General features: G+C 53.3%; 1 protein-coding gene across 2 annotated transcripts; it reads left to right on the top strand.

The window, feature by feature from the left end:
• The first annotated feature begins 1038 nt into the window (after positions 1 to 1038).
• On the top strand, positions 1039 to 17400 carry Rabep2 (rabaptin, RAB GTPase binding effector protein 2). Of its 2 annotated transcripts, XM_042666662.1 has the most exons (13): positions 1115 to 1313; positions 1773 to 1982; positions 6735 to 6892; positions 8040 to 8150; positions 8233 to 8580; positions 9470 to 9565; positions 9660 to 9758; positions 12344 to 12499; positions 15515 to 15692; positions 15818 to 15829; positions 15922 to 15977; positions 16230 to 16346; positions 16815 to 17400. In XM_042666662.1, exons 1-13 carry the CDS (start codon positions 1253 to 1255, stop codon positions 16914 to 16916), a joined length of 1704 nt encoding a protein of 567 aa, XP_042522596.1. In that variant the 5' UTR covers positions 1115 to 1252; the 3' UTR covers positions 16917 to 17400. The 2 variants fall into 2 exon arrangements, with proteins under 2 accessions (XP_042522597.1, XP_042522596.1); XM_042666663.1 differs by lacking the exon at positions 16815 to 17400 and having other exon boundaries at positions 1039 to 1313; positions 15515 to 15688; positions 16230 to 16321.
• Positions 17401 to 17461: the final 61 nt, after the last annotated feature.

Genomic DNA, 17461 nt, shown 5'->3' with positions numbered 1-17461 from the left:
CAGGATCTTCAGTCCCCCAAAATTTGCATGTGTGCTGGTACTGGAGCTTGAATTCAGGGCTTTGTGCGCTCACTCTGGCCTTTTCGCTCAAGGCTGGTGCTCCACCACTTGAGCCACACCTCTACTTCCGCCTTTTTTGTTGGTTAATTAGTGATAAGGGTCTCAAAGACTCTCTGGCCCTAGCTAGCTTTAAACCTTGGTCCTCAGAATTCAGCCCTTTAAACAGCTAGGATTACAGGCACAAGGCATCGTATCCGGCTTTGAAAATCTTTTCAAGAGAATATTTGCTTAACCTGACATCAGTGTGACCTGTTCTCATTTCAACCTGGCTAACTAGAAGGGATAACTATGTTTTATAAAGATGACTCCAGTGGCTTTGAGCGATCTTATTTAGTCCGGCCAGGAGTTGGGAGTGGGGATGAGATCATTGTGGCCATTCGGGGGGCCACCATGTTGGGGCGCTGGGACAGGAGGAAATGCATCCTGGAATATTCAGTGTCCTGCAAGTGTAGTTTAGACTTCCAGGAGGCCAGGCAGAATCAAGGACGCCCAGGTTCCAGAGCGTCCTCTAAGAAAGAAAACTGGTTTGGGGGAGGGTAATGCGGGTAATGCCAGTCACGGTGCAAGGCGAAAGGGCACCGCTAATGAGAGCCTGACCCGGGGCCCAACAGGATTGGAAAGCCATGGGGCGATTAGCAGGAGACGCATCAGACGGGGACAGTGCGGCTCTGACAGCGTGCGGCCTCAGAGGCACCCGGGACAGTGAAGCTGATCCGGCCTTGCCCCCAGGGCGGGCTCGGCGCGGGCGGAGGAGCCGCACACAGGTGGCTGTAACGTGAGCCGCGCTCGGTGCTAGGGCGGCCGGGCGATCGCGGGTTGGCTCTCGGAGAGGGAAGGGCGAGGTGGCGCTCCGAGCTCCCCGCCCCCGGCCCCGCGGAGGCGTCGTCGAAGCGGAGCCTCGGAGGACGCGGAGCCACCCCCGGCAGAGGTCAGCGCGAGCGCCGGCGTCGCCGGGCCCCGCGCGGCCCGGGGCGGGCGGGACTCGGCGCCAAGGCCCAGCACCCACTCGGGAGCTTCCGGCGACGCTCGGCAAGGCCCTCTCTCTCTCTCTCCCTCTCCCCCCCCCCCACCGCAGCTTCGGGTCCCGGCCGAGCCGGAAACAACCGAGCGGATCCGGAAACAGCCGACAGGACCCGGAAGCAGGCCGCGCCGTCATCAGGGAGTGCGGGAATCCGCCGTTTGAGCTGAGGTGATGGCGGCAGCTGCGCCCGCGGCTCCAGGCGAGGACCGGCGACTGAGACGGCCGAGGGGTGGTACGTCGAGGCGTGTACGCGGGGGGCGGCGGACCAGAGGCGGCGTCGAGCTCCGCCGCTGGGGCGGGAGGGGGGAAAAGAGGGGGAACCCGGGGGAAAGGGGCGGGGCCGCCGGCGGGAGGGGGAGGAGGCGGGGCCTGAGCCGCGAGAGCAAGGGGCGGGGCTTGAGGCCCAAGGGATAAAGTGGGTGAGGCGGGAAGGGGCGGGGACACCAGGAGGGAGGGGTGGCGAGCGAGGAAAGGGGATTGGGTAAGCCGAGGGAGGGGGCGGGCTAAAGACTGTGTGAGGCCGAGTATGGCGCGAAGGTGTTGGGAAGGGGCGGGGCCAGGTGAGTGGGGCGGGTCCAGGTGCTGCAGTAGAAGGTTGTGAGACTTGCTGATGTGCCAATTTGATGACTGGCGTTTGGGGTGGGGGATAAGGCAAACGATGGGGAGAGAGCCTGATTCCTGTCTTCCACAGCGCTGGATCCCTCACTGCAAGAGGGATCAGAGGTTGAAGGTGAGTCAGGTGAACTCTGCCGGCTGAGGGCCGAGCTGGCAGGTGCCCTGGCAGAAATGGAGACTATGAAGGCTGTGGCGGAGGTGAGCGAGAGCACGAAGGCCGAGGCAGTGGCTGCAGTACAGCGGCAGTGCCAAGAAGAGGTGGCATCGCTGCAAGCCATCCTGAAAGGTGAGAGGCGGGGGGGGGGGGGGGGGGGGAGTGGGGGGGGGTCTCCTCCAGACCTGCTGTTCGCCCAGAAGAGGGAGGACAGGACAGGACAGGAATCGGATAAGTTATGAACTGCCTAACCCTAGGTCTGCCTGTGCAGTAGTTAGGGGTTCTTTCCTCTGATTTGCATACAGACGCTGTATATCATGTCAGAAGCTGTCAGTTACAGCTAAGTTTAGCTCCCACCCTCTACCTATTCCCTTGCTCTCTCTGTCATTTCTCATGTTTCACTGATGACTGATCAACCCTGAAGATGAGCAAGAAACCTCTCAGTTCCCCGAACCAGCCACATTTTAGTCTGGGCTGCAGAGTCAACCTTAGGCCCAAGCCTAGTTCTTTGGTTTCCTTCCTTCCCCTGCATGCACCTTCCTCCTCCTTCTTCTGCTTCATGGCCTTCACCACTTGGGAAGCACCAGCTCCCCTGACCCCAGGTCCCCAGCTTCTTTTCCTGTTTCCTGCCCACTCCTCTAGGGAAAGGCCAGACTTTCTGAAGCAGATGGCAGGCGGGTGGGTCCCTGCTGTCGTTGGGCTCTCCAGGATTACTGCCCCACCTTCACAGCCTCTGTGTGTGATCTACTCTTGAAATTGGCTTCCAGAGTAAACTGCCCAAAATTCCCATCCCATCATGCCCTTTTCCCTTTAACAACTGCTCCTAGACCCAAACTTCTGGAACTGTTTATCACACTGCTAAGTATCTACATACTTGTGCAATGTAGTCATCTATATATGACTGCTTGCCCTCTTACCCTTAATATTTATTCTTTAAATAGACCTACTTTTTTTTTGGTCAGTTGTGGGGCTTGAACTCTGGTTGCTGTCGCTCAGCTCTTCAGCACTTTACCACTTGAGCCACAGCGCCACTTCTAGTTTTCTGGGTGGTTTATTGGAAATAAGAGTCTCATGGACTTTCTTGCCCAGGCTGGTTTTGAACCCTGATCCTCAGATCTCAGCCTCTTGAGTAGCTAGGATTACAAGCGTGAGCCACCAGTGCCCAGCTAGACTTACTTTTTTTGTATGCTAGTACTGGGTCTTCAACTCAGAGCCTGGGCACTGTCCCTTAGCTTTCTCCCTTAGGGCTGGAACTTTACCTCTTGAGACTCAGCTCTACTTAGGCTTATTGGTAGTTTATTGGAGATGGGAGTCTCATGGACTTTCCTGCTTGGGCTGGCTGCAATCTGAAATCCTGAGATCTCAGCCTTCTGAGTAGCTAAGATTACAGGGGTGACCTACTAGCTAAGTGTTTTATGAGTGTAATCTTTGTAACAAAGTATGGATTAGAAATAATTATCATCTCCATTTTACAGAGAAGCCTCTGAGGGCCAAAGAGTTATAAAAATAACTTTCTTAAAGTTATAAGCTAAAAGCCAAGTGCTAGTGGCTCACATCTGTAATCCTAGCTACTCAGGAGGCTAAGATCTGAGGATCACAGCTCAAAGTCAGCCTGGGCAAGAGAATCCATGAGATTTTTTTTTTATTATCTCCAATTCACTACCAGAAAACTGGAAGTACTGTGCTGTGGTTCAAAGTGGTAGAGTGCTAGCCTTGAGCAAAGACACAGGGACAGTGCCCAGGCTCTGAGTTTAAGCCCCATCACTAACCAGAAAAAAAAAAAAAAGAAAAAAAGCAGATTTATTTATTTATTTTAATTTTAATTTTTGCCAGTCCTAGGGCTTGAACTCAGGGCCTGGGCACTGTCCCTGAGCTACTTTTGCTCAAGGCTAGCACTCTCCCACTTGAGCCACAGCGCCACTTCCAGCTTTTGTCTGTTTATGTGGTACTGAAGAATCAAACTCAGGGCTTCATGCATGTTAGGCAAGCACTCTACCACTAAGCCATATTCCCAGCCCAGCAGATTTATTTTTCTGGGAAAGTACTGGGATTTAAACTCAGGGACTTACGTTGAAAGGCAGGTTTTTATCATTTGAGCACTGTCTCCAAGCCTTTTTTTTTCTTTATTTTATTTTTGGAGGGAAAATACAATTTATTTTTCTTTATTTTTTGCCAGTCCCAGAGCTTGAACTCTGGATCTGGGCACTGTACTTTGTGCTTAAGATTAGTGTTCTACCACTTAAGCCACAGCACCACTTCCAGCTTTTTCTTTCTTTTTTTTTTTTGGCGGGGGGAGGGGGTCTGTCGTGGGGCCTGAACTCTGGGCCTGGGCACTGCCCTCAGTTCTTCAGCTTAAGGCAAGCGCTCTACCACTTGAGCCACAGCGCCACTTCTAGCTTTTTCTGCTTATGTGGTGCTGAGGAATCGAACCCAGGGCCTCATGCATGCAAGGCAAGCGCTCTACCACTGAGCCACCTTCCCAACCCGACTTCCAGCTTTTTCTAAGTAGTTTATTGGAGATAAGTTTCACAGACTTTTCTGCTTAGGCTGACTTCAAACTGTGATCTTCAGATCTCAGCCTCCTGAGTAGCTAAGATTACAGGTGTGAGCTACCAACAGCTGGCTACAAATTATTTTTCTAGATATCTTTAAGTAGGTAAACAAAGGGATTTCAATTCAACATGTCAATTTGTGAATACAATGCATCTTGATCAATGCTGCTTTAGTTGTTTTTTTTTTTTGGTTTTTTTTTTGGATAAGGTCTTCCATTTTTGCTTGGAGTTGGTCTTAGTAGTTACAGGTGTATATAGGTATGTACTACCATGCTTGGCCTAGAAAGCAGACTTGAACCCAGGTAGCCTGTCAATGGAAACTTTACATCTAACATTAGTACATGTTAAGATAAATATCTGTGCAAACACAGCACCTCTACTGGCTGCTGATCTGGAAGATAAATTCCAAACCTCCTGGCCTGGCATTCAAGGCCTTATGTACCGTCACCCTCTTCACCTTCCCAACGTCTCTTCTCAGGCATCTTGCTTGGGCTTGCACACTCTGCCATGACAACATGCCCAGATGGACCAGCTACTTTCCCACCTTGAGGACCGCTCCTGTTGGTCCTGTTACCTTCTGAGTCCTTCCCTGCTTCAAGCTAGCGCCCCCTCCTGGCCAAGCTGGCAGAGCATGGCTTCTTCTAGAGGGATCTATAGCTGGGATTCCACGCGTCTCACTGCATCGTAATTAATGCCCTGGTGGTTTCTGTGTCTGATTAACTTTCTTCTTCTTCTTCTTTTTTTTTTTTTTTGCGAGTCCCTGAGCTTCTTTTGCTCAAGGTTGGCACTCTACCACTTGAGCCACAGTGCCACTTCCAGCTTTTTCTGTGTATGTGGTACTGAGGAATCGAACCCAGAGCTTCATGTGTGCTAGGCAAGCACTCTACCACTGAGCCACATTCCCACCCCATTATAACTTCATTATTATTATTTTTGTTGTTTACGTGGTACTGAGGAATTGAACCCAGGGCCTCATGTATGGTAGGCAAGCACTCTACCACTGAGCCATATTCCTTGTCCCACTCTACCACTTTGAGCCACAGCTCCACTTCTGATTTTCTGGTGGGTAATCGGAGATAAAAGACGCTCATGGACTTTCCTGCTCAGGCTGGCTTTGAATGGCAGTCCTCAGATATCAGCCTCCTGAGTAGCTAGGCAAAAGCCATTAGCACCTGAATTTAATTTTGTGTGTGTGTGTGCCGGTTGTGGTTTTGTTTTCTTTTTTTTTTGTCGGTTGTGGGACTTGAACTCTGGGTCTGAGTGCTGTCCCTCAGCTCTTCAGCTCAAGGCTAGCACTCTACCATTTGAGCCACAGCACCACTTCTGGTTTTCTGAGTGGTTTATTGAAGATAAGAGTCTCAAGGACTTTCCTGCTCAGGCCGGCTTTTGATACGAGATCCTTAGATCTGAGCCTCCTGAGTAGCTGGGATTACAGGTGTGAGCCACTGGCATCCGGCTCAGTTGTGGAGTTTGAACTCAGAGCCTTACATTCTTGCTTGCCTTTTTCACTCAAGGCTAGCAATCTGTCACTTGAGTCACACCTACACTTCTGGCTTTTTGCTGGTTAATTGGAGATAAGAGTCTCTCACATTTGTCTGCCTGGGCTGGCCTTGAATATCAATCTTTACGTCTTGGCTTCTAAGTAGCTAGGATTACAGACATGAGCCACTGGTGCCCCACCAGTCCCGGTCTTAGTAAGTTTTAATTCAGATATATTGGGACCACATTGTGTGTGTGTGTGTGTGTGTGTGTGTGTGTGTGTGTGTGTGTGTGTGTGTGTGTGTGTGTGTATGCCAGTCCTAAGGCCACATTGTGTGTGTGTGTGTGTGTGTGTGTGTGTGTGTGTGTGTGTGTGTGTGTGTGTATGCCAGTCCTAAGGCTTGATCTCAGGGCCTGGGTACTGTCTCTGAGCTTCTTTTTGCTTAAGGCTAGCAGTCTACCACTTGAGCCATAGCTTCACTTTTTGGAGGTTAGTTTATTGGAATAAGAGACTCCTGGACTTTCCTGCTCAGTCTGTCTTCAAACTGTGATCCTCAGATCTCAGCCTTCTGAACAGCTCGGATGACAGGCGTGAGTCCCCAGCACTCAGCTCGAGGACCACTTCTTTGATGGAGTACACCTGAGAGACACATTGCCCAGCTGAACCCCTCCTATGTACCTGGCCTTTGACCTTACATATGTCCTCTTGAGTTATCCTATAACAACCTGATCTTCAGTTACGTTCCCATGTTGCCATCTCTGAGAAGCTGAAGGCTTCCAGTCCATGTGGCACCCCTGCCAATCTGATAGCAGAGAGAGCAATGCACTGAGCTCCTGCCCTTCCTGCCCATAGAATCCATCAGCAGCTACGAGGCCCAAATCACAGCGTTGAAGCAGGAACGGCAGCAGCAGCAACAGGACTGTGAGGAGAAGGAGCGGGAGCTGGGCCACCTCAAGCAGCTGCTCGCCCGCGCCCACCCCCTGGACTCCTTGGAGAAGCAGATGGAAAAGGTAGGATGGCCTGGCCTCACAGCATTTGGAGAGCTTGTGGGAAATGGCAGCGTCCTGCCATCTGTCACTGGATATAGTACACCGTGCGTGATTCCAGGTAGAGCACAGCGCTACTGTGTAATCAGGGTCTTGGGAAGGATTTGGTTTGTTCTTTGCTAGTGAGTGATCAAGTGTATCCCTCCCAAAAAGCCAGAAGTGGAGCTGTGGCTCCAGTGGTAGAGTGCTAGTCTTGAGAGAGAAAAAAAACTCAGAGACAGTGCCCAGGTTCTGAGTTCAAGCCCTAGTACACAACAGGGGACCTGGAAAGAAAAGGCTTCCTTTCCACAGCCCTGCCCTCGGCTGCTGCTACTGCATCCAGGGTTCCTTCACAACCCTTGCACTGGATGGCTTGGCTCAGACACAGCCCCTCTGGGGCCAGAAGGAGCAGTAGTAAGGCCGATTCTGGAGCTCCCCCTACATTGAGCCGCCATGTGCCCATGGCATGGGCCAGGACTTTAGGTGGAACCAGCCCTCTCTGTAGACTTGGAGGCTAAAGGAGCTTGTGTGGGAGTCTTGAGTGACTCAAGAGGTGGAAGCAGCGTGGGGCGGTGGCCAGTAGACGATGACTAGCAGCTTCCTGCCTCTGGGGCCTGGGTGGAGGCAGGCGCTTCTCACTGCCCAGCCCTGGGATGGGTGAGGCAGTTGTGGGTTTGCTTTGGCGTTGTTCTGTGAGGTAGAGGAGCCAAGCAGAGATGGCCAGACACTGTTGACTCTGCAAGTTCAGCAGGATCCCAAACTTGAAAAAGAGACAGAGAGGAAATGGCCAGCCTTCTACTTAGGACTTGAGGGAGGGAGGATGTGTCAGGTAAGATGAGGGTTGGTGGCAGGTGATTAAACACTCAATTTAGCACACACACACACACACACATGTGTGCACACACAAGTTGGATGTTAGTGAAGAAAGCTATGGTTTGTAAGAGGGCAAGGAGACAGGATGCTTTCCTGATTTAGGCCCTGGAACAAGGCCCACCAGCCCTCAGACCCCTGTGTTCTTCCATCTGCATTGGGTCAGACTAAAAGACTGGGAAGATTCCCAGAGCTGCAGGGCTGAAGGAAAGCCTGGAGCAGACCCGAGGGTCTACCTCGTTGCCCTCCCCATCCCCTGCAGGCCCATGAGGACTCAGAGAAGCTGCGGGAGATTGTGCTGCCCATGGAGCAGGAGATCCAGGAGCTGAAGGCAAAGCTGCTGAAGGCTGAGGAGCTGATCCAGGAGATCCAGGTGAGGGGAGCCCGGGGGTGCCCAGGGGAGGAGGGTACCCCCAGGACGCAGCCCTCAGCTTTTTCCCCACATCGTTCCCTAGAGACGACCCCGGCTACCCCCGGCCCTACATAGCTCTGCCGAGTCACTGCCTCTGTCCCGAAACCCATCTCCCCCACTGGAGCCCCTGGAAGAGCTGAGCGGAGATGGGGGGCCCGCGGCTGAGGCCTTCGCCCACAACTGTGATGACAGCGCGTCCATCACCTCCTTCTCGCTGGGAGGGGCCGGCAGCAGCGCCTCCCTGCCCCGTGGACGCCAGGGCCTGAGCCCAGAGCAGGAAGAGACGGCCTCTCTGGTGTCCACTGGCACCCTGGTCCCTGAGGGCATCTACCTGCCCCCTCCTGGGTACCAGTTGGTACCAGACACTCAGTGGGAGCAGCTGCAGGTGGAGGTACGTGGACTGGGCAAGCAGCTTGTGGGCATCCAGCGTCGTTGAGTCCAGAGCCCATGCTAGAGCAAGAGTTGGGGTGCCACAGGACAGAAGAGCAATACCTCTCAGGGAACCGAGCCAGGCACAGACACAGACTTGAGAGGCATTGTCATGGAGTGAGATGCCCACAACAAAACTAGAGCCGCAAGCGGCGCAGGGCATGCCTGATGCGTGTGCCGCCCCAGACTCGGCCCCAGTTCCACCACAAAGAAAATGGAAGAGGTGTGAGAAACTGGCAAAATGGGAGACTCACAAAGACTGGAGCTGAGGTCTGGATGGTGGGGGAGAGGCTGTTGGGAGGGGCAGTACTAGGGTTTGAAACTCAGGGCCTCCTGCTTACTAGGCAGAGGGCTCTGTCATTTGAGCCACAGCTCCAATTTGGGCTTTTAGCTGGTTAATTGGAGATAAAAGTCTCAGGTACTTTTTTGCCTGTGCTGGCTTCAAAGCGCAATCCTCGGATTTCAACCTCCTGAGTTGCTGGGATTACAGGCATGAGCCACCAGCATCTGGCTCAAGTGGTAGAGTTTTGATAGACATTCAAGGTTCTGGTTCATTTCCCAGTATTACCTAGAGAGAGAGAGAGAGAGTCAGACAGACAGACAGACAGACAGGAATTAAGAGAGGGAGATGAGACCAGGAGATGGTAAAGAGATGGTAGCAGAGACCAGAAGGGCTGTGGACTTGGCACCCACTTTGGAGGGATCCTGGGCGGGCGGGGCCTGCCGAGTGCCCGTTGTGGTAATGAAGGTCAGGTTGACACACTCCACACTCCTGGCAAACAGCGTGTGCCTCATGGCATGGCCACCCTTTGGAGGGGAAACCTGGAGACTGAGGCATGGGTCTGTGGCAGGGGCGGCAGCTGCAGAAGGACCTGGAAACTGTCAGCCGGCAGCGGGATGAGCTGCAAGAGGGCCTGAGGCGGAGTACCGAGGACTGTGCCAAACAGGTGGGTCCCAGCTCTGCGCCCGCCCCTGCCTGGCCTCTGGCCGCCCGCTGCCCCCTCCTAGTTCCCTGATCTCTCTGCTTCCTTCCATCCCCAGATGCAGATCCTCCTGGCCCAGGTCCAGAACTCAGAGCAGCTGCTCCGGACCCTGCAGGGCACCGTGAGCCAGGCCCAGGAGCGCGTGCAGCTGCAGATGGTGAGAGCCTGGCAGGGCGGGAGGGTGGGCAGGACTGGGGAGGGTCTGGGGAGGCCTTGGCCCTCCTCCCTGCAGCTCTGGTCTTTCTCTGGAAATAGTGCCTGGTAGGTAAAGGGTTTGGGGATCATCTAGCAGTGCCAGAGTTCTCATTTTCCTTGAGCTTGTCGGGCAGGTGCTCTTACCACTGAGCCACACTGCCGGCCCTTTTTACCTCATTTTTTCAGGTAGAGTCTTGCACTTTTCTCGTAGGGCCTGTGTCAGACTATATAGTCTTCCTACCTACTGTCTCCCTGTCGCTGGTATCACGGGTACCTACCACCATACCCAGCTTGTTGGCTGAGAAGGGTGTCTCCATAATGTTTTCCTCGGGCGAGGCTCAATACCTGGCCTCCCAGTCTCTGCCTTCCAAGTAGCTGGGATTGCAGTCGTGAGCCGCCACACCTGCCTGAGCGGTGTGTTCGTGAATCAACTCCATGCTTCGCTAGCTGTAAAGCCGCAATAATGGACCTTAGTTTGCAGATACTTGCCAAGGCCAGAGAGGAGGGCTCAGTGAGTGAACAGGGGTCAGATGTGAGGCCGGGGGTGCAGTGGCCGCCTGGCAGACGAAGGATGTGTGGGAAGGGGGTCCCATCCCATAATGACACTGTTCCCGCCCTGAGGTGTGGGCTCCAAGAAGCCGGCTGTTCTGATTTTGCAAAGAAAAATAGGAATCTGGATTGTGGACATATTGTATCCTTATTTCTTTGTTTTTGTCTGTCAGTCCTGGGGTTTGATTTCAGCACCTGGATGGTGTCCCTGAGCTTTTTTTGGCGCAGGGGGTGGGGGTGGGGGGGGTCTGGTCGTGGGGCCTGAACTCTGGGCCTGGGCACTGTCCCTCAGCTATTCAGCTCAAGGCTAGCGCTCTACCACTTGAGCCACAGCGCCACTCCCGGCTTTTTTCTTTTTGCTTACGTGGTGCTGAAGAATCGAACCCAGGGCCTCATGCATGCAAGGCAAGCACTCTACCACTGAGCCACCTTCCCAGCCCCTCCCTAAACTTTTTTTTTTTTTGCTCAAGGCTAGCACTCTACTGCGTGAGCCACAGCCTCTATTTCCATCCTTTTAGTGGTTAATTTGAAGATAAGAGTTTCATGAATTTTACTGCCTGAGCTGGCTTTGAACAGTGAAGTAATCCTCAGATCTCAGCTTCCTAAGTAGCTAGGATTATAGGCATGAGTTTCAGGTGCCTATATGTGTGCTTGCGTGTGTGCGTGCATGCGTGCGTGGTGTATGTGTGTGTGTGTGTGTGTGTGTTTAATATATTGAAGAAAACTTTTCAGTATTGGGGTCTCATAATTGCTCAGGCTTGCTTCTTCATAGCTGGTATTCTACTATGTGGGTTACACCTCTGGTTCTGCTTTTTGCTGTTTTGTTGTTGTTGTTGTTGGTTATGGGGCTTGAACTCTAGACCTGGGCGCCGTCTCTGAGCTCTTCAGCTCAAGGCGAGCATTTGAGCCACAGCCTCACTTCTCATTTTCCGGTGGTTTATTGGAGATGAGTCTCACAGACTTTCCTGCCCAGGCTGGCTCTGAACCGCGATCCTCATGTCTCAGCCTCCTGAGTAGCTGGCACCAGCTACTCGGCACCGGGCTTGCTGGTTATTTTGAAGTGGAATGTAGTGAGCTTTCCTGCCCAGGCTGATTTCAAACTGTGATCTTCCAGATCTCGGCTTCCTGAATAGCTAGGATTATAGTTGTGAGCCATGTCCACTCAGCTTGCCTCCCAGTTTAAAGTTCACAATTACTTTAAGCCTTAGATAAAACATGTTGCCAAACATGGTGGTGGTGCATGCCTGTAATCCCAGCACTTATGTGGTTGTGGTGTGAGAATTGTGAGTTATAGGCCAGTCTTTTTTTTTTGGTCGGTTGTGGGGCTTGAACTCTGGGCCTGGGCGCTGTCCTTCAGCTCTTCAGCTCAAGGTGAGCACTCTATCATTTGGGCCATAGTGCCACTTCCAGTTTTCTGGTGGTTTATTGGAGATAAGAATCTCAAGGACTTTCCTGCCTGAGCTGTCTTTGAATGGTGAAAAGTTTTCTAGCTAGGATTACAGGCATGAGCCACTGGTACCTGGCTTACAGATCTTATTTTTAAGACAGAATCTCACTATGTAGTCAAGACTGGCCTGGAGATGGGCACTGATGGCTTACCCCTGTAATCCTAGCTACTCAGGAGGCTGAGATCTGAGGATTGGGGTTCGAAGCCAGCCTGGACAGAAAAGTCCATGAGATGCTTATCTCCAATTAACCACCAAAAAAGCCAGTTGGGGCTGTGACTCTAGTGATAGAATGCTAGCCTTGAACAAAAAGGCAAAATTGGAGCATGAGGCCCTAAATACCGAGTAACAATATCAAGCACCAATACTGGCACGAAAAACTAAAGTAAAACATGAAGGCACAGACAAGATGCTCCCACTGGCTGCAGCACGGGAAGAGCTTGGGACCAGAGACAGTAAAGTGGGCCCACAAGCAGGGGCTGGCATCTGGCCGCGGTGCAGGGGTAGGCCTTGGCGACTGTTTCTCAAGGTCTTGCTTTACTCTCCGTCCCAGGCAGAGCTGGCCACCTCCCACAAGTGCCTGCGCCACGAGGTGAAGCGGCTCAATGAGGAAAACCAAGGGCTCCGGGCTGAGCAGCTGCCATCCGCAGCCCACCCGGACCTAGAGCAGCGCCAGGGCGAGGAGGAGGCACTGCCCAGCTCCGTGCAGGTAAGTGTGATGTGGCCATCAAGAGCCAGTGGCCACCCCATCCTTCCTTCCTCTCCCGGAAGAATAGAGCAAGGCCTGTGACCAAAGGCCCAAAGCCGGCTGTAGTACTGTCCACCTTGGCCAACACAGTTGACTTCCCCTATAACTCAGCTTCTTCATCTGATCAAGGGAATGGAGCTGTTTTCCGGTGTTAGCATGAAATGAGAGCTAACAGTGCTTGATGCGAACGAGGCAGCTATTTGGGTTGCTTTCGTTTTTGCATTGCTGGGGTGGAGCCTCAGGCCTCGACCGTGCAAGACAAGTGTTCTGCTGCTGAGCCACAGCCCAGTCCTTGCATCTCCTTAGTTTGTTTTCTTTGGAAACAAGGTCTCCCTGTGTAGTCTAGGCAGGCTTCAAACTCACCGTCCAACTGCCTTTGCCTCCCAAGTACTGTCACTACAGGCATGTGCCACCGCGGCTGGTACTGTTTGCTAGCTTAAAAAAACCTTCAGGGGCTGGGCGCTGGTGGCTCACGCCTGTAATCCTAGCTACTCAAGAGGCTGAGATCTGAGGATCGCGGTTCAAAGCCAGCCCGGGCAGGAGAGACTGTGAGACTCCTATCTCCAATAAACCACCAGAAAACCAGAAGTGGCACTGTAGCTCAAGTGGTAGAGCGCTCGCCTTGAGCTGAAGAGCTAAGGGACAGCGCTCAGGCCCAGAGTTCAAGCCCCACGACCGACAAAAAAAAAAAAAAAACAACCTTTAGGGGCTGGGAAGGTGGCTCAGTGGTAGAGCACTTGCCTTGCATGCATGAGGCCCTGGGTTCGATTCCTCAGCACCACATAAGCGAAAAGAAAAAAGCGGAAAGTGGCGCTGTGGCTCAAGTGATAGAGTGCTAGCCTTGAGCTGAAGAGCTGAGGGACAGCGCCCAGGCCCAGAGTTCAGGCCCCATGATCGGACCCCCCAAGAAAAAATTCAGCCGGGCACTGGTGGCTCACGCCTGTAATCCTAGCTACTCAGGAGGCTGAGATCTGAGGATCACTGTTCAAAGTCAGCTCAGGTAGAAAAGTCCTTGATACTCTTATCTCCAATAAACCACCCAAAAACTGGAAGTGGGGCTGTGGCCCAAGTGGTAGAGCACTAGCCTTGAGCTGAAATACTCAGGAACAGCGCCCAGGCTCAGAGTTCAAGCCCCATGACCAATTGAAAAAAAAACCAAAAAACTCCTTCCTTCTCTTCCTTCCTCTCCTTAATACTAAGAATTGAACTCAAGGCCTTGTACTTACTTGGTCGGCAAGTGCTCCACCACTTGAGCCATGCCTCCAGTTCTTTTAGTTTGTTTTGCAAGTATGATCTCAAGCTAACATTGCCTAGGTTGGCCTCCAACTGTGATCTTTCTGCTTCTTCCTCCCACCATGTCTGGCACTGTTTGATTTTTTGTTTTGCTCGTCTTTTCGTTTCTGGTAGTATGATTTGAACTCGGGGCCTTGAGCTCAAACTTGTCAGGCAGGTGCTCTTCCACTTGAGCCACCTCTCAGCCCTGTTTGAATTCATCATCATCTTTGAGTCCTCATATCATGATCTATGCATAGCATTTGATGGTTTAATTTATCAATAATACAGTTTAATGGCAACTTCATTTATGAAACATAAAGATCCTGGAAGACCTCCTCTACTGAGAGGTGCTGTTCACATCTAATTCTGTGCCTCTCCTGGGATTGGTTTTGTCCTTTTTTCTTTTTGTGTAATCTATCTTTCTTTCTTTCTCTTTCTTTCTTTCTCCTTCCTTTCTTTCTTTCTTTTCTTTCTTTTCTTTTCTTTTTCTTGGTACCAGTCCTGGGCTTGAACTCAGGGCCTGGGCACTGTCCCTGAGCTTCTTTTGCTGAAGGGTAGCACTCTACCACTTCCAGTTTTCTGAGTAGATAATTGGAGATAAGAGTCTCACAGACTTTTTTGCTCAGGCTGACTTCAAACTGCTATCCTGAGATCTCAACCTCCTGAGTAGCAAGGATTATAGGTGTGAGCTACCATCCCCTGGCTTTTTTGTGTAAATTCATTACATACATAGTAGAGATCCTTCTAGAGTGGCCCATGAGCTTTCTTTTTTTTTTTTTTTTTTTTTTGGGTCCGGTCATGGGGCCTAAGCTCTGGGCCTGGGTGCTGTCCCTTAGCTCTTCAGCTCAAGGCTAGCTCTCTACCACTTGAGCCACAGCACCACTTCCGGCTTTTTTCTTTTTGCTTATGTGGTGCTGAGGAATCGAACCCAGGGCCTCTGGCATGCAAGGCAAGTGCTCTACCACTGAGCCACCTTCCCAGCCCCCCATGAGCTTTCTAAAGAAATCTTTTTTGTGTGTTTTTTTTTGGGTCCGGTCGTGGGGCCTGAACTCTGGGCCTGGGCGCTATCCCTCAGCTCTTCAGCTCAAGGCTAGCACTCTACCGCTTTGAGCCACAACTCCACTTCCGGCTTTTTTCTTTTTGCTTATGTGGTGCTGAGGAATCGAACCCAGGGCCTCAGGCATGCAAGGCAAGCACTCTACCACTGAGCCACCTTCCCAGCCCTCTAAAGAAATCTTGAGGTGATTTTCTGAAACTTTCTGGAACTTTCTTAATGCACCCTTCCTCGAGTCTTGGATAGGATGCACGGGCCCTTGGGCCTCTTCACTCCCACCGCAGAACCAATGTTTATCTGTCCTTTGTTCCACTCGATTGAAGTCTGGGCCTGGGCACTGTCCCTGCGCTTTTTTCTACTCAAGGCTAGTGCTCTACTGCTTTGAGCCACAGTGCCACTTCCTTTTTTCTGGTGGTTAATTGGAGATAAAACTCTCATGGACTTTCCTGCCCAGGCCGGCTTTGAACCACGATCCTCAGATCTCAGCCTCCTGAATAGCTAGAATTATAGGTGTGCGCTACTAGAGCCCAGCTGGTCCTTTTACTTTCCTAACCATGTTCTTCCTTCCTTCCAACCATCCTCAATGGCCACTAGCCCTTTCCCTCTTCTTCTGCCCTGTGCCCAGCTGGCCACTCGTGTTCCCCCAGGAGCTGCAGCAGCTGGTGCGGTGCACACGGCAGGGGGCGTGGGCCCGGCAGCAGGCACAGGAGCATGAGGCTGAGCGCCTGCGCATCGAGATCGTGACACTACGGGAGGCGCTGGAGGAGGAGACAGTGGCCAAAGCCAGCCTGGAGGGGCAGCTGAGGGTGCAGCGAGAGGAGGCAGGTGAGGGAAGAGGTGACAAGGGGAGAGGGTCCCCGACCTTCTGCAGGGTCTGCCTGGGTCAGGGTGTAGGCCGCAGGTTGGGAGCCCAGCAGAATCAGCCATGACCATTCTCTTTCTTCCTGCAGAGGTGCTGGAGGGTGAGTAGTGGCTGGCACCCTGCCTGGGCTGGGCTGCGGTAGGGAAAGAGATGGTACGGGCCTGATTCCAGCTCCTTCGCCTGACTTCCCAGCCTCCCTGTGCAGCCTGAGGACCGAGGTAGAGCGGCTCCAGCAGGAGCACGGCAAGGTGAGGCTGAACCCAGCTCCTGGCCCTGGATGAGAAGGGACTGGGCAGCCATATACACATGACCCTCAGGGGCCCGTGCCCTGCCCCACCCAGGCAGCAAGAAATCCTTCCTCCTGGCCAGGCTGCAGCTGGGCAGAGGAGATAGAGTTGGGTGGTATCGAGGGCAGCAGCGTGGGTGCTCTCACTGTCTTGGTCACCCTCCCTTCTAGCCCAAAGTAAGCCAGGCTCCAGCTCACCCTCCTGCCCCTGCAGGGCCAGCTCACAGACCTCCTCTCCGAGCAGAGGGCTAAGACACTGCGGCTGCAGGCAGAGCTGGAGACCAGTGAGCAAGTGCAGAGGGACTTCGTGCGCCTCTCCCAGGCCCTCCAGGTACAGCCCGGCCCCTCCCATCAGACTGCCCTGGCTCCCAGTGCCCGTGCTGGTGACCCCAGTGCCGGTGATGCATCCCTGTCTTCCATGAGCAATCCCTTCAGAGCTGGGCAGGTGGCTCAGTGGTAGAGCACTTGCCTGGCATGCCTGAGGCCCTGGATTCGATTCCTCCGCACCAGATAAGCAGAAAAAGCTGGAAGTGGGCTGTGGCTCAAGTGGTAGGGCGCTAGCCTCAAGCTGAAGAGCTGAGGGACAGAACCCAGGCCCAGAGTTCCCCATGACCAACCTCCCCCCTAAAAAAGAGCAGACCCCTCATTGCAGGATACCTCTTCCTCCTTCTGAGGCTGGTCTCTCCCCACAAGCTATTGCTCAAAAAAAAAATGGAAGCGCTTTTTTATGTATCTTAGTCCTAGAATGCCCTTCCATAGGCCCTGCAGCCACGCCCTGCATTCCTTGCCCAACCCGCAGGTGCGCCTGGAGCGGATACGCCAGGCGGAGACTCTGGAGCAAGTGCGAAGCATCATGGATGAGGCACCTCTGAGGGATGTCAGGGACATCAAGGACACCTGAGGGGCCAGGCCAGAAGCCACTGGTCCCTGTCCCCTCCCACCCTAGGGAGGACCTGTCCTTCTCCTCCCAGACCCCCCGGGTCTGGGCTGTAGGGCTCAGGATGCAGTCCACCCTCTCTAGGCCTGGGGGGCGGGGAGGGGGGGAGGCGCACCTCCTCCCAGGATGACCGGCCCTTCTGCTCTCAGGGATGACGCCTGGATGAGGCCCAGCCCCCTCCCAGAACCAAAGGTGCAGGCTGAGGCCTGCGGCTTTCTGGCTGCCATGCCGCCTTCTGGGCCCGCTCGCCCTTCCCCCCCTGCCCCTGCCCCTGCCGGGGGTTCTAGGTAGATGTCTCCTGCAGCCAGCCCTGCGGTGGGCGGCCGCTCCCTGGACTGCATGACACTAGGGCGCTTGTCCGCTGGCCTGGCGCGGGCCCAGGACGCGAGCAGAGGCGAGGCCAGAATTTTTTCTGTCATTTATTTTCAATAAATAAGCAGCTCAGTCAGTTGCCCCTGAAGCCCCATGGGGTGGGGGTGGAGTGGGGTTCCATGTTTCAGGGGGAGGTC

Source organism: Dipodomys spectabilis, unplaced genomic scaffold (genome assembly GCF_019054845.1).
Source record: "Dipodomys spectabilis isolate Male_0828 unplaced genomic scaffold, ASM1905484v1 ptg000366l, whole genome shotgun sequence".
NCBI classification, from domain to species: domain Eukaryota; kingdom Metazoa; phylum Chordata; class Mammalia; order Rodentia; family Heteromyidae; genus Dipodomys; species Dipodomys spectabilis.
Note: the sequence above shows the minus strand (reverse complement) of the source record. Positions and strands in the feature narration are given on the sequence as shown.